This window comes from Rousettus aegyptiacus, unplaced genomic scaffold, assembly GCF_014176215.1.
Source record: "Rousettus aegyptiacus isolate mRouAeg1 unplaced genomic scaffold, mRouAeg1.p scaffold_m13_p_9, whole genome shotgun sequence".
Lineage (NCBI taxonomy): Eukaryota > Metazoa > Chordata > Mammalia > Chiroptera > Pteropodidae > Rousettus > Rousettus aegyptiacus.
Window position 1 is genome coordinate 31538576 of NW_023416312.1, and position 14993 is coordinate 31553568.

Genomic DNA, 14993 nt, shown 5'->3' on the forward strand with positions numbered 1-14993 from the left:
AGGGAGGGAGGAGGCAGGAGAAAAGGAGAAGAGGGGTGGGCTGGCCCCACAGACTCATTGGCTCTGTCCTCCAATGACCTAGCTGTCCTGTCGTAGGGGTGGGCAAGGGTGTGTGTGGGTGCTTCTCTCTGGATCCCACCCCTTACCCTTCAAACCATATCTCTCAGCTCTCCCCAGGCCCTAGCCTTGGCCAGGGATGGTACCCCCTACTCCTACAAAACCCATCCTGCAGGCCCTAGTCACTGCCAAACCTGCCCACTTTAAAACATATTTTCTTCACTGCCCCATTGTGGGGTAGAGGGGCAGGCTGCTCCTTTTGAAAACGCCAATCATGCCCCACTCTAAGCCCCACCCAATCTAGAACTCTGACCATATCCTCACTCAAGCTCAGCCCATTCTTGAATCCCCCTTCTTGCCAGTCCACTTTGGAATACATCTCAGTCTCCAGAATATTCCAAGTCACACCCCTTCCATAGACTCAGGTCCTAATCCAAGACCTGCCCACTCTGGAGCCTCACCCACTTGCCTGGTTCAAGCCCCACCCCTTCCAGAACACTTAGCATTCTTCTAAACCCTGTCCCCAAGCCCCCTAGTAACACCTTTTCCAAAGAATCAAGTCCTAATCCAAGCCCTGCCCACTTTGGGGCTCATAGCTGCCTCACTCAAAGCTCTACCCTTTCTAGAACCATGCCCTCAGCCTCCTTCGGCTTCACTCTAGAATGCTCTAGAGCACCCCTCTCCTTTGGACTCCACTTCCAATATGTCTGGAACTCAAACCCCCTGCTTACTAGTCCCCTCCACTCCAGAGCTCCTCTCCAAGACCACTTTGGGTCCCAAGCCCCCAAACCCTGCTTACGTTCCCATCTCGGGGTTGAATTTTCTGTAATGGCCCCTGTTCAGCATTGCTGGAGGAAACAAAGGCCAGAGTTGGGAGGAGAGGAGGGAGAAAGGATAGTCTGAAGTCATGCCCACCCTCCCCCACAGCGAGGTCTATCTCCTCCCTTTCCCCCTTTCGAAGTCCTCCCCAACCTCAGGGCACAGGGCCAAGGAACAGAGAGGGGCCAAGAGATGCAGGGGAAGGGCTAGGGGTTAAAGAGGGGCCCACTCAAGATTGGGCCCCTAATGCATGAGAGGAGTAGAGTGGGGGTAGGGCTCAGACAGACAAATAGATATCTATATATTATATATATATATATATATATATATATATATATATATATATATATATATATATAAACAGCAAAGACAGTTAAGGGTCTCCTGGCTTGAGGGGTGGAGACCTGGGGTGTAGGGGTGGGAATGGGGGCAGACCTTCTCCTGAGCTCTTGCCCACCCTTGGGGGTCCTCCTGGGGTGCACCAACCTGTGGAGATAAAAGACACAGAAAGGAGAGGAGGTCCAGACACAGATAGTGCCTTTAGGGAGAGGCTGGGCTGCTATGCCTTCACCCTGGCTTTACCCACTGCCTGGCATGCCTTTTCTTCCTTTTCCCTTCACTCGGAATCCTGGAGTCAGCTTCATTCCAGCTGCCCCTACTGGGAAGATATACTTTGCTCCACTAGGTTAGGTGCTGAAGAAATTATGGTCCCCACTCACCCAACCCAAAGAAATTCGTTAATAGGAACTGTTCTAGTCATTGGTAATAAACTATACTGAGCCAAACAAAGATTCTCATTGTTGTGGAGCTTACATTGTAGCAGGAGAGACAGACTTCAAATAATCACTATAATGTATAAAGTCATCTAGCATAACATGAGGTGATAAAAGAAATGGAAAAACAAAAAGTGGACCCAGGAAAGGGAATTAGGAGTGCCAGTAGGGGAAGGGAGATGGCTTTAGTAAGTAGGGTAGTAAGAAAATTCATTTGCAGTGACACCAGAATAAAGAGTTAAGGAGGTGAGGGAATGAGCCATGCAGATAACTAAGGGGAAGAGCATTCCAGGAAGCGGGTATAGCGAGTGCAAAGGTCCTGGGATGGGATCATGTTTACTGTGTTTGAGGAACAGCAAGGAGGTCAGTGGGGCTTGAGTGGAATGAGCAAGGGGAAGTGGTGGGAGTTGATGTCAGAGAGGTAGGTAATGACGTTACATAGGGCCTTGTGGACTAGATTGTGAGGACTTCACCTGTGACTCTGAATAAAGTGTAAGTCATGGGAAGATTCCCAGCAAAGAGTAAAATGAGAGTAAAAAGTCTCATGTTATGTTGTTCCATCATTTCCTCAATAAATATTTCTTAACATGAGCAGTACTCTAAGTCAGTGTTCCCCAACCTTTTTGGCACCAGGGACCAGTGTTCCTATGAGAATCTAATGCCTGATGATGAGGTGGAGCTGAGGCAGTGATGACAGATGGCGCAGGGGAGCAGCTGTAAATACAGATAAAGCTTCGCTGGCTTGCCCGCTGGTTGCTCACCTCCTGCTGTGCAGCCTAGTTCCTCACAGGGCATGGACCAGAACTGGTTCACAGCCCAGGGGGTTGGGGACCCCTGCTCTAAGTAATGTGTATACAGCATGAATAATTTCATGGTCATATCCCCTAATCTAGTGAGAGACAGTCAATGAACATATAAACTAATAATTACAGACTGTAGTAAGAAAAACACAGGGTACTATTAGAGAGATAAGAAAGTGGATGTAAGGAGCTGGCCAGGTGAGGTTATTAGTGTGTGTTATTGTGAAACTCTGGGAGTAAAGCAAGTACTGAGACCTTGAAATTGTACTGTGCCTGGCACATCCAGGTGGCCAGTGTGGCTGGAACAGGGTGTGTATGGGTGGGGGGAGGGGTGGTAGGGGGTGAGAGGTCAAGGGGCTAGATTGTGCAGGCCCTGTGAAGGCTTTGACTTTCAATCTGAGTGAGATAGGAGCCCTGGCAAGGTTCTGAGCACAGGAGGACGGTGGTCTGATTTAGGATTTAATGGGATCCTGCCCAATGCTGTGACTAGAACAGAACAGGAATGAAGGTGGAAACCTATTAAAATGTCCAGGGTATATAACAGTGAGAAGCGAGAAGATTATGGATATATTCTGAAGATGGAGCCAACAGGATTTTTGGGGGACTTAGATGTGAGATGCTAATAAACTCCTCCCTGCTCTTCCCATCCTGGCCTAGTGCCAGAGCTACCTCCAGCTACATGTTGCCACCTCTTCGCCTTTCTTCTCTCACGCAATCTCCCTGCCTCTTCTCCCCATCTCCCCACCCCCATGTGCAAGGGAAATCTTATTTTTCTTTTCAGGTCTGGCAAGGAGGCCGGCAAGCCTTTCCAATGTCCCTGTCTCGCCCCTTTTCCTTCTTTGAAATTCCACACCACCTCCTTCACCTTGAGAGTTGAGGAGAGGTAGCAGATATATCCCAATGCCCACCCCTGATTGCTGAGCTTGTCTAACCTTCATGACCCAAGACCATTTACCCACCATCCAGTGGCCTTATAACATACTGCCTTATCGATCAAATAGATCACCTCCTTTTCCCTCTACTGCTCCAGTGCTCTGCCGATTCTTCACTACGCGGGTACACCGGCTAGTCCCTCCTTGCTTTGGTTGCTTTGCCCACTTCTCTCTCCCCACCCTTTCTGCAGAGACACACTACCTTTCCTATTGGTTCTTTATTCCGCCCACCTACAAGCACCACTTTCCTGCTCTCCATTCATTGGATAGGTTTTTTGCTCTTTGCACGTAGCTCCGCCCCTCTATTGGTTCCTTCAAACTCCCACCTTGTGGCCAGTGTCTCACGTACCATTTACACCAGACTCTTATTGGTTCACTGACCCGCCCATCTCCTTTCAAGTACCCTTCTTGGCCACATCGCCCATCCGTCACTCACCAGACTACATCTGATTGGAGAAGGAGGTGGGCGCACCCTGAGGGCCGTAGCCTTGCTGCCCGTACTCGCTCTGAGGCCCATAGCTACCGCCACCGCCACCGGCCGGCTGCCCGTAGTCGGGCTGGTAGCCGCCCTGGGGGCCGTAGGAGTCCTGGGGCCCGTACCCGCCGGGGCCCTGACCGTAGCCCGCCTCGCCGTAGGCGTCCCCGGGCGCTGGTTGCTTCTCTGGGGCGCCGGGAGGCGCGCGCAAGAATGGAGCAGCCCAGCCTGTCTCCTTGAACACGAACCACAGGTTGCCGACCCAGAGCACCAGGTTCAGGAAGCCGAACACCTGCGGGGGAGACAAAGCCTAGCTGTTGTCCCACGCCCATTGCCTTGGCGGTCCCGGGGAACGTCGAGGCCGCGCTAGTTGGTCATGGATCCTCGGGCTCCAAGGGTGGTGGTTTTTGAAACCCAGACCCTCCGAGTCCCAGTGCATAAACATCAATATGCAGAAAAATCACCTTGGGGGGCGAGGCAGGCATGTTAGAATTCAGATTCTTGGGGAAGTTGAAATCTAGTAATACTATCATACGTGTGTTCATATATTTGCACATTTACATGTTACATATACACATTATACACGTATAAAATGTAATAAATCTAAATTTACAATATAGTAAAATGTTAAGCATAAACTTTGATGAAATATGTAAATGCACCACTAATAGATCCATAAGAACATATATATGTGTACACAAGTATGTTTATAACTACACATGTATAAAGTATATAAATACATTGACATTAAAACGAATACATGCTTTATAAATACAAAAATGTTTTATATGTATGTAAAATATATACAATTTAATTAAACTTTTGGACAGGAAGAAATATCTCCACTATATAGTTGAGAGAACTGAGGCCCAGAGGGACTAAGTCGCCTAAGTCTCACAGCCAGCAAGTGACAAGAGTGAGTTGGAATCTTAATATCTGTAACATTTGTATACGACTTACCATTTGCCAGGCCCTTTTCTAGGCACTTTGTATGTTATTAGCTCACAAATACTCAACTCTGGAACAGAACCTATTCTAAGTTTTCAATTTACATGCTCCTACTGAAGCCCGAGAAGCAGAATAACTAGGTTCAGGTAACAGCTTGTAAGTGGCTAAACTAGGATTTGAGCTCAGACTCCGAACAGTAGGGGGCATCCAGGCAGGAAATTCTCTAAGTTATTCATTCACATTGTATATAAGAAAACTGAGGTCCCAAGAAGGTACTGAGTTGCCAGAGTTTTTATGTGACTAGGCTGGGCCTGGGATCCAGGTCTCCCAAACCTAACTGGACAGAAGATTTCAAGTTCCCCTCTTGGGGACAGTCTGTGGTGTCATGTGGTTACAATTGCTATCTAATCCTTCAAGGCTCTGTTGTTGGCATGCCTTTTCTGAGGAACCCTCTTGAATTTCCTATGAATTCTCCTCTCATTCTCTCTCTCCACCACTCTCTGTGCCAGACTGTAAATGACCCAGTTTCCCTCCCCAGCCAGCCCAGCCAGCTTCCGAGGGCTTACCACCGAGGTGTTGAGGCCAGAGGTCACAGGGTCTCTTATCTCCTTGCATGTATTCTCCTTCAGGTGGCAGCTAGGTATCCCCTTGATAACGGTTTCTGGGTCTGTGGCCATTTTCACGTCTGACAGCCCTTTGGCCCATGCCGATGAGCTAACCAGCCACATGAAGGCAAACACTGCCGTGGCCAGGAAGTCCTAGGATGGGCAGGGGAGAGCAAGATGGCACTGTTAATGGGCTGCTTGATGCCAGGTTGTGAGGCCTTTCTAGGAGAGGGGGTTCCCAGAAGAGGGCTATCTCTCCCCTGCCTTGTCCCCAATGATCACTCGAAGGTAGCTCTTTTAGTTTGGGCTTGTGTATTTAACACAGAGGACGTGGGAGTATGTTTGTGATATGTGGGTATGGGTGTGTGTGTGGGGGGGGGGGTTCTGTGGGAAGGTTGCCAAATCTTTGGAAAGTACTGTCTTTCCACTTTCTTCTGAATGTGTCATTTTGAGTCTGGGATGAAGATGTATCAGTACAGCTGTGTAGGAATCAGTTTGTCTGTGTGGCTTGACAAGCATGACTGTCACAATGAACCTCTGTGTGCTCTTTTCTTTGATCTAGACTGTGTGGTTCTGTGAGAGGTGGCAGGTTTCCAGGTGTAAGCCTGTCTGGGATTCTATGTGGGCTATGATTAGTGTCCCTGTCATAGTGTGATAGTGTGTTCATGTCACTCTGTGATTTGGTATTCCTGATGCTCATAGCAACAGCAACGGCAGCAGTAACATGTGTGGTTGTTCCGGCGGTTGCTTGCATGTAGGCCTGTCTGGGATTTGGTGTGGCCTACGAACATGACTGTCTCCCCGAGGCTCCGTGTCCCCTGGCCCCTGCATGCAAGTGGCTGTGGGGGCTCACCAGCATGGGCCCTTTGTTGTTCTCTCGGTACTTGTTCTGCAGAAAGATGTAGGTGGCCAAAGCCCCCATGGAGTAGAGGAAAGCAAACACAGCCACGGTGACAAAGAATTCAGCTGATGAGGAGTAGTCCCCCAGTAGGAAGACCTTGGAAGTGCCCCCTTTGCAGTCGGGTGCATCAAAGTACACTTGGTGCAGCCTGCAGAGAGAGGTGGGCAGGTGTGGCCCAGACCCTAAGAACCCCCTCCCCGCTGCCCACTCATGAGTCTCCCAGATTGATAAGGTCCCAGGAAGAGGAGGAAATACCATCCACAGAGCACCTACTGTGTACCAGTTGCATATCATTGATTGCTCATAGCATCCTTGTGAAATAAATCTTATTCATCCCTTACTCCAATCCAGCCACCTTGGCCCCTTGGTTATTGGCAGAACACACCAGGCACTCTCCCGCTCCAGGATCTTTGCACTAGAATGCTCTTCTAGATAGCTTTAGATCTTACACTCTTCATCTCCTTCAAGCTTTGCTCAATTGTCCCCTTCTCAATGAAGACTTCCCTGATCTTACTATTTACAATTGAACCCAATTGTTCCCTCCTACCGCCCCTTAGCCCCATTCCTTGGTCCATTTTTCACTGTAGCAGTGATACCCCAACTGACATACCTTTTATTTTCTTGATTTTTTGCTGTAATTACAAGAAGGTAGGGCTTTCCCTTTGTTCTGTTCATTGCAGTGTCTTTAGGGCCTAACACTGTGCTGCCATAGTAGGCACTCAATAGATGTTTATTAAATAAAATGTACAGAGGCAGAAACAGAGGCTCGGTGCAGTGTGTTGACTTTCCTAAAGTCACACAACTGGCGAGAGAATACCAGAGTTGGGATCTGAACCCTGCATTTCCCCCCTATGTATTGACTTTTCCTATCTTACTTCAGATACACAAGAGAAAGAAGCATATGCTTAGCAGAGGAGAGCCCAGAGACTATAAAATAGGAAAAGACAGACAGATGGGGCATAGAAGGGATCCTGGAACAGGATGTGTATATGGGGGTGGGAGGTAGCACAGATTGGGAAGGCATTGGGGCTAAGGCCTTTCTTGTGGTGTGATAGAGGAAGGATTATAGGGAGAAAATGTGTGTGGGGAAGACGGCTGGGGTACCAGAGCTCTTGCTTCAGGTTGGGGGATAGGATCCTGAGAGTGAACAAATAGTGCCAGTGCCCTTGTGTAGCAAAGGTCCCAAGGCTTACACATACTGATTCTCTACTAACCACTTACATAATTGCTTCATTTAATGACTCCCACCCATAATTTTCTAAAGCAGGCATTATTATACCCATTTTACAGATGAACAAACAGAGGCTCAGCAAGATTAAGTTACTTGCTCAAGGCTGTGCAGCTGCTAAATGTTGGAGCTAGGAATCGAATTTCAATTTGAGTTTCTGGGTTTCTAGCATGCTGGGTTGGGAGAGAACGTATCCATTGGGGAATAAAAGGCCCTTAAGGGAGTAGCGAGGTAGTGGGTGGATTGGTCAGGGGAACCCAGGGCATAGACGCTTTCCTGGGGAACTTGTGGGTAAAAGGCAGATCCTTAGGACCTGAGGTCCAAGGCATGGGAGGTGTTAGGAGGGAGGTCCACAAATTTTTGTGGTCTTATGGATTCCCAAAGCATGGCAGCATCCCATGCTTCCAGCTCTCTCTACTTCCCCAAACTCTCTTCCCTGGCTTCTGTGAACCAGTAGATCCTTGGTTGCCCCTCTGCTTCTCAGGCCACATCTCTCTAGCACCTCCTTTTCTTTTTGACCATTGTTCAGGGCCTGTGCTGCGCTTTCCTCTCTCCACTCTGCCCTCTCACCCTGACTGATCTCCTGAGCATCCATTTACCCTTAGTGCTCAAAAAAACCCCAATTTCCAACTAAATTAGTGACCTCTTTCCTGAGTCCCTTAAACTTATTTATTTTTCTTATGTTAACAAACACTTATGGAGTGCTTATTGTGTGCCTGGCATGGTGCTAAACACTTTACAAGTATTAATTCATTTAATATTCATCATAACCCTGTAGGGTGAATATTATCATATTTTACAGATAAATAAATTGAGATCCAGAGCTGTTATGTGACTTGTCCAAGTAGTGGAGGAGCCTCAGAAGCCTCTATTCAAATTGTGTCTGTGGGTCTCTGTCTCCCCACTCCCCAGGAGGTAAGCATCTCCTTGAGGGCAGTGATCTTACCTGCTTGTGCTCACTCTTGTGCACCTAACAACCAACACAGAGTGTGAACTCATAAATATCAGAACTGTTTAACTGGCTTTAGTCGTTCCTTATAGCTAAACAGCATCCTCTCATTATTCTCTGTCATAAAACCCTGCATGAGGATCCTCTCCATGAATTTCTCCCAATCTGCAATTATCCTCTTAATTAATTAATTTATTATAATGTTGGCTCCATGAGAGTATGGAGCTTGGTCTGTTTGTTTGTTTTTTTGAGTTTGGTTTGTTATTTTTTCACAGTTATGTTCCCAGCACTTTGAGCAGTACCTGGCATACAACAGATTCTCAAAAAAATGTGTATGGAAATGAATGAATGGGAATTAAATAATAATCTTGGCTGGCATTAGTTGAGTACCTACTTCATCAAGTCTATATCTACTTGATACTTTCACTTTTGAACCTCGTTTATTGCCCATCTCCTGCATCTTCCCTTCACTAGACAAAAGCCAAAAGGCAATGGCCTATGCCTGTTTTGCTCACCACATGTTCTAGATGTCCAGAACAGTGCCAGGCACAAGGTAGGTGCTCAGTGCATGTGTAGTGACCTGAATGGCTGTGGTCTCCTGAGGTAGGGACTGGGCAGGAGCCACTGGGGAGGTGTTGAGAAGTCCCATCCCACCCCCACCCTCTCTCGGGTCTGTTGGGGTTCCAGGGATGGGCTAGGGTGTGGGCACACCTGAAGGGGTACTCGAATTCGACCCAGATGCTGAGGTTACTGTGGGTCTTGTTGGCACAATCCACACTCAGCTGGAGCTCCCCACTGTAACTGCCGCATGTGGCAAAGGCGAAGATGGCAAAGACCTTGGGCAGTAGGGATGGGAATGGCCACAGTGAGCTTATGTGCACATAAGACGGGGGTGCCCTCCTCTGGACAGATCAGGGCCCAGCACAGACAGCAGCAGATGGGCCTCTCTCCACCCCCACCCCCTAATCAGGGCTCATCGGGTCCAAGGACAAACTGATTACAGAGGTGTGGCTGTCTCTTCCTGTCTTTCTTCTAATATCTCTCTCTATCTCTACCTCTCAATGCTCTGGCCCCCTCTTTCTCTCCCTCTTCTGTCTCAGTCCCTCTATTTCTATGTCTCTCTCTGTATTTCTGTCTGTCTCTGTTAGTCTCTATGTCTCTATTTCTCTTGTTATCTCTCTGTCTCTGTTTCTTTAGGTGTCTTTGTCTTCTTCAGATGTCTCTTTGTCTCTCTGTAACTCTGTTTCTCTCTCCACCTTTCTAGTATCTCTGTGTGTCTCTTTCTGTCTCTTTTTTCCCTCTGTTTCTGTGTGAATGTATGTCTCTCTCTATGTCTTTCTGTTTCTTGGTCTGCCTGTCTCTATCTCCTGGCTCTGTCTCTCACTAGGTCTCTGTATGGTGCTCTCTGTCTCCCCTGTGCCTCTCTTTCTGTGTATCAGTCTCTCTTTTTCTCTTTTCTCTGAGCGTTTTTTTTCCCTCTCTGTCTCTTTCTCTCCCCCCCCCATTTTTTTCTGCCTCTCTTCCTGTGTCTATTTTTCTTTGCATCTCTGTTCTCTGTGCATCTTTCTCTGTCTCTTTCTGTTTCTCTCCTCTCTCTAATATCTGTCTCTTTTCCTTGGTATTTCCATCTGTCTCCATCATTCCCTGTCTCTCAGTCTGTCTTTTTCACTGTCTAGTTTTCTCTTGGCTTTGCATCTCTCCCACAGCAACCGGCTTCAGGCTCCACCTCCCCTGCCTCTCTGTCACCTCAGGAGAGGAAGTAGGACGTCATAGTCTTCCACTTCACCATGGGGGTACCCTTGGCCTTATGTGACGTCACTTTACAGCCCATTCATTCTCTGGTCCCAAGACCCTGGAACTTCATCCTGGAGTCCCCTTCCACCCCAAACCACCCATCCATATTCCTTGCTCCCAACCCCTAGTCCACTCTACTATTCCAGACCCTGCTACCTACCTATCTCTCTTTCCCCACAGCCCAGACCACACTCACCCATTGCAGCACTTTCACGAAGCCAAGGGGCTCCTTGACCACCCGGAACTGACCCCCGGCCACCAGCTGAGGAGAAAATCGGTGGGGAAGGGGTGGGGTTGTTGGGAATGGAGAAGGTGGTGAGGACCGAGGCCCCAGGTGATGACCTCTGGGGATAGGGCATGTGACCTCCGGGAGGGAGCAAAGACGTTTCATTTGGAGAAGGGGTGAGAATGAGAAAGTGACACTTCTGGGAAGGCATGGGAACAGGGCCTCTGAGAAAAGACCCCTGGGTTTTAGAACTGGTAGGGAGGTTCGGGGAGATGGTAAGAAAGATGGCAGAGGGGGTCAGGGGTGAGAAAGATGGGAATGGAGTCAGGATGAGTTAAGGAAAGGGAGGTCTGAAATGCTAAAGGTAAGTCGGATGGCGAAGGGAAGGAGTAAGGAAGGAGTCGGGGTTCATTAGGGTGGGAAGGAGGTCTTGAGTGGTGAAGGTGAGTCATAGTGGGAGGGAGTCGGGTTGAGGAGGGTGGGGGAGGGGTCTGCAGCGGTAAACGTGAGTCAGATAGTGGTGATGGGGGGGGTCTGAGGTGATGAGGATGGGGAGGGGTTGGTACTGCTTAGAGAGCAGGTGAGGTTCTGAGGTGGTGAAGAAGAGTGAGATGGCAGAGGGTCTGGGCTGATTAAGGTGCGGGAAGGCTGGGATATAGCTTCATTGGATATGTGCTGGGGTAGGGGAGACTAAGGGTTTTGGAGAGGCAAAACCTTATCGACCTTCTTGGTCCACTCTAGGGGAAGGGGCGGTCGTCGACCAGGGTACTGTCTATGTTTGGGAGGAGCAGGTGATAACCATCCCCCCACATCCCTCCCCCCTCCCTCACGCCTTCTGTCGCTCTATTTCCTAGCTCATCCGCAGCAACCCCCAATCTTCCTAACACTCCCCTCTCCTCCCCCCTTGCCCATACCCTAGCCCCAAGACTCCCTTGTCCTCCCTTCGTGGTCACCAGTAAGGAACTGGGCTTGTGGCGGCCCCTGCCGCGGCAGTGAGGACAGCCCTTGCTGCGGCAAAGGGCGCACTCCTTCTTTTCCCCACCTCCCCCTTCCTCCCCTCATCTGCCGCAGACCCCAGCCCCAGTGCCCGGGATCAGGTGTCCACTGCCAGGACCCCGGCCACCACCTCTCAGAGTCAGGAGATCCGCTGAGACTCGGGCGGGGAAGCCAGGCCGCAGAGGGCTCTGTCCGCGGTGCTGGAACGCGTACCTGATTCACCACGTCCATGTCGGCCAGCAGCAGCATCAGCAATGCGGGGGGCGGGAGGAGCCTGTTAGCAAGGGCGGGCGCGGGGGGTGGGGGCGCAGTCGTCGGAACAATCCAGACGGCCGCAGCTCCGCCCCTCGCGCCCCCGCCTCGCTGGCCACGCGCGCCTGCGTACAGCGGCAGTTCCCAAAGCACTGGCGGCCATTCTATCATGAAGGCTGGATTCGTGAAAACCTACTAGGAGGATTCTGCTCTCTGAGAACACAGCTAGAGAGGTCTGGGGAGAGGAGGACTATTGGGTCCTACAGTACGACATTTTGCTAGGCCCTTTACTGAGTTTGTTGAATGTGTTCATTCATTTAATCCTTACAACAGCTTTATGTGGTAGGGACTTTTAATTAGCTCCATTTTTACAGATGAGGAAAATGAGTTCCAGGAGAGGTTAAGTAACTTGCACAAGGCGGCCCAGCTAGTACTCGGCAGGGCCAAAGTCCCTGCAATTTAAGCATAGTTCAAGGTCTTGAGGGTTTCTTATGTGCATTTTAAGCACATCTTAAAAACCCATCTTCCCTCCTTTCCAGACATTTCCCCTATTTCTTCTTAAGTCAAATTCTTGCCTATTCTAACTCTACACTTTACGTCCTGTTTATTCCTCAGCCCTCTCAATTGAATTACCCCTCCTTCGTGCTACTAAAACTAGTCCTGTTGAGGTCAGTGGTGATTGCCATGTTGGAAATCCAAAGCATAAATACAATTGGAATTCAAGATGCTCAACTTCACTCATACTAAAAGAAATGCCTATAAAAACTACTAAGATACTGTTTTTCATCTTTGAGGGTGGTGAACATTAAAGTTTGATAATGTGCAATATTGGCAGGCTGTCCAAAAACAGGCATTCTCATAAGTTGCCAGTGGAAGTTAAATTGGTATAACCTCTGTAGAGGGCAATTTGGCAAAATCTAGCAAACTAAAAAATCTATATACAGTTTGGCTCAGCATTTACACTTCTAGGAATTTCTTACAGATAGAGTCATACATGTCCTAAAAGATGTATGTATAAGATGATACTCTGCAGCGCTGTTTATAATAAGAAAGAACAGTTACACCCTAAGTGCCTGTTAGGGTAGCCTGTTTAAATAAACTGACACAGCTACAAAATGGAGTACTATGCAACTGTCAATAATAATATGGAGATCTGGAATGATCACCAATATATTTAGTTAAGACATGCAAGATGCCAAACTGTGTGGGAGTTGTGTTCAAAGAAAAAGGAAGGATTATATCATAATTATAGAATAGACAATAGCTAACATTTTAAATTGTGGCTATTCTATATCAAGCACTGTTTTGAAAGCTTAACATATATCATTCATATAAATCCTCACAACAACCCTACGAGGGAGGTACTACTACTATCCTTTTACAGGTGAATAAACTAAGGTGCAGAGAGACAAAAGAATTTTCCTAAGGTCACAGAGCTGATAAATGGTGGAACTAAGATTTGAACCCAGAAATTCTGTTTCCAACACCTGTTAGCCACTGTGCTAACCTATCAGTATAGCATCCTACACACATATAAAAGATACCTGATAGCACTGATTTCCTCCAGAGAGAAGGGAAATTTTTCACTGAATACCTTTTGTACCTTTTGAATTTTGAATCATCTGAATGTATATTTTTTTAAAAAAAAACACACTCAAATTCACACAAACATGTAATGGCTAGTTCCCAGTTATTGCCTTACTAGGGGAAAAGCATTAGTTTTGACATTCAATTGCTTAAATTTAAATTCTACCTCTAATATTCCTGTCTGACTTTGGACATGTAAGATGATTTTAAAAGGTACCTATAAGATTGCTGAACTGATTAAACAAGATGATCACTGTAATGCATTTAGCACAGGGCCAAATAAATGGTTCATTTTACCTCCCACACATCTCTGGAATCCACTCACTTCTCACCATCTCCTCTGCCACCTCCCCTGGCTAAGGCGACCATTGTTCCTGCCAATTTTAGCATCTCCAGTCCCTTCCCCCTCCCTTCTGTTTTCAGCACAGCCATCAGAGCATCTATTTAAAATGCAAAGTTAACTATGTCACTACCCTGCTCAAATCCCTCCCATGGCTTCCACTGCTTTTAGGAAAAGTCCCAGGGTTTGAGGTCTGGCATTGAAAGGCTCTACATTATCTGGCCTCAGGTGGCCTTTCCCACCTCATCCCTCAACAGTCTCCTTTCACTCTCTACATCCTGCACACAACTTGCTGTTCCTACATTACACTAACTGAACCACTCCAAGCCTTTGTTTCAAGGCCTAGTGCAACTCTATATTCTGAGTCCCAGTCTCCAATTCTGGCTTTCCTCAAATTTCAGTACTGGCTCAACTGACATAAATTATACAAATGCAAAAACCCTGCTTTGAGAGATGAGACCCTAGGTCAGACCCTCCCCAGTGGTAGTCCCATCCCATGCCACTCCCAGCACTGCCTCCAATTCTGTTGGAGGTGGGGCTGACTACTACTTTAGGCAAGTCCTGTCACATGTCTAAGCCAGCTCAGTTTGCTTTGAGAGAAACCTAGAACAGTGCCTGGCACAAGGTAAATGCTGGGTAAATATTCACTGAATGAATGAGACCCCAAAGGTTGGGCAATGACTAAAGGTGAGGCAAGAAGCAGAAAGAAGAGCTCTGGGATCTGTGTGGAAGGAGCGTGGGTTATTCTTAGCTGATCTCAGGAAAGCTAGATGGGCCCCGAGTGGGTTTCCCTGGGCTTGGAGCCCCACACTTGTCTCCTGCCAGTGTATTTATAGATTTTCATTTTCTTAGGCAGAAGGTGGGAGATAGGAGACAGGGTCATCCCAATTTAGCCTCTCTGAAATTCCCAATACCATTAGAGGACCCCTTTGCCTGACATATCACATATCAGGCTAATTCCAACCTCCAGGCCTTTCTACTGGCAGGACTCTTTTTTGGGTTTCCTTAGCCTTTTTTTCCCATTTGTCTGTCTTTCCTCAGTTTGACCTGACTGACTCCTTGCGGAATCTCTGACTTTACCCCACTCCTCATCCAAGGCCCCTCTCTCCTCTTTCCTCTATCTCTGTCCAGTGCTATCCCCCTCCCCCACCACCTCCACTCTGTCTCCAGCTTTTTTTGGCTGCTGTCTCTTCCTCCTCCTCCTCCCTCCTTCACTGACACTGAATAATCAGACCTGGCTGTCCTGGTTTCTGGAAATACCCATGTGTGGGCAGTGGCTCAGCACTGAAATGGGGATGGATGGATGGGGGC

The 14993-nt window shown here is 48.1% G+C and overlaps 1 protein-coding gene across 1 annotated transcript; it reads right to left on the reverse strand.

The window, feature by feature from the left end:
- Nucleotides 1–1221: 1221 nt before the first annotated feature.
- Nucleotides 1222–11785, reverse strand: LOC107515005 (synaptophysin). Its single transcript, XM_016153292.2, has 7 exons — nucleotides 11717–11785; nucleotides 10478–10543; nucleotides 9199–9323; nucleotides 6263–6458; nucleotides 5371–5562; nucleotides 3818–4148; nucleotides 1222–1362 (listed from the first exon to the last, which is right to left on the reverse strand). The coding sequence occupies exons 1-6, from the start codon at nucleotides 11750–11752 to the stop codon at nucleotides 3822–3824; spliced, it is 942 nt and encodes a 313-aa protein (XP_016008778.1). The 5' UTR covers nucleotides 11753–11785; the 3' UTR covers nucleotides 1222–1362; nucleotides 3818–3821.
- Between the last annotated feature and the right edge of the window lie 3208 nt (nucleotides 11786–14993).

What these genes read in the sequence shown, in the direction of transcription:
- LOC107515005 (XM_016153292.2), bottom strand. Translation starts at nt 11,752, where the DNA reads ATGCTGCTGCTGGCCGACATGGACGTGGTGAATCAG. An exon ending in GAATTCGAGTACCCCTTCAG is followed by an intron (nt 6,459 to 9,198) that starts GTGTGCCCACAC and finishes CTCTCTCTGCAG; the next exon opens with GCTGCACCAAGTGTACTTTG. An exon ending in ACAACAAAGGGCCCATGCTG is followed by an intron (nt 5,563 to 6,262) that starts GTGAGCCCCCAC and finishes TGCCCATCCTAG; the next exon opens with GACTTCCTGGCCACGGCAGT.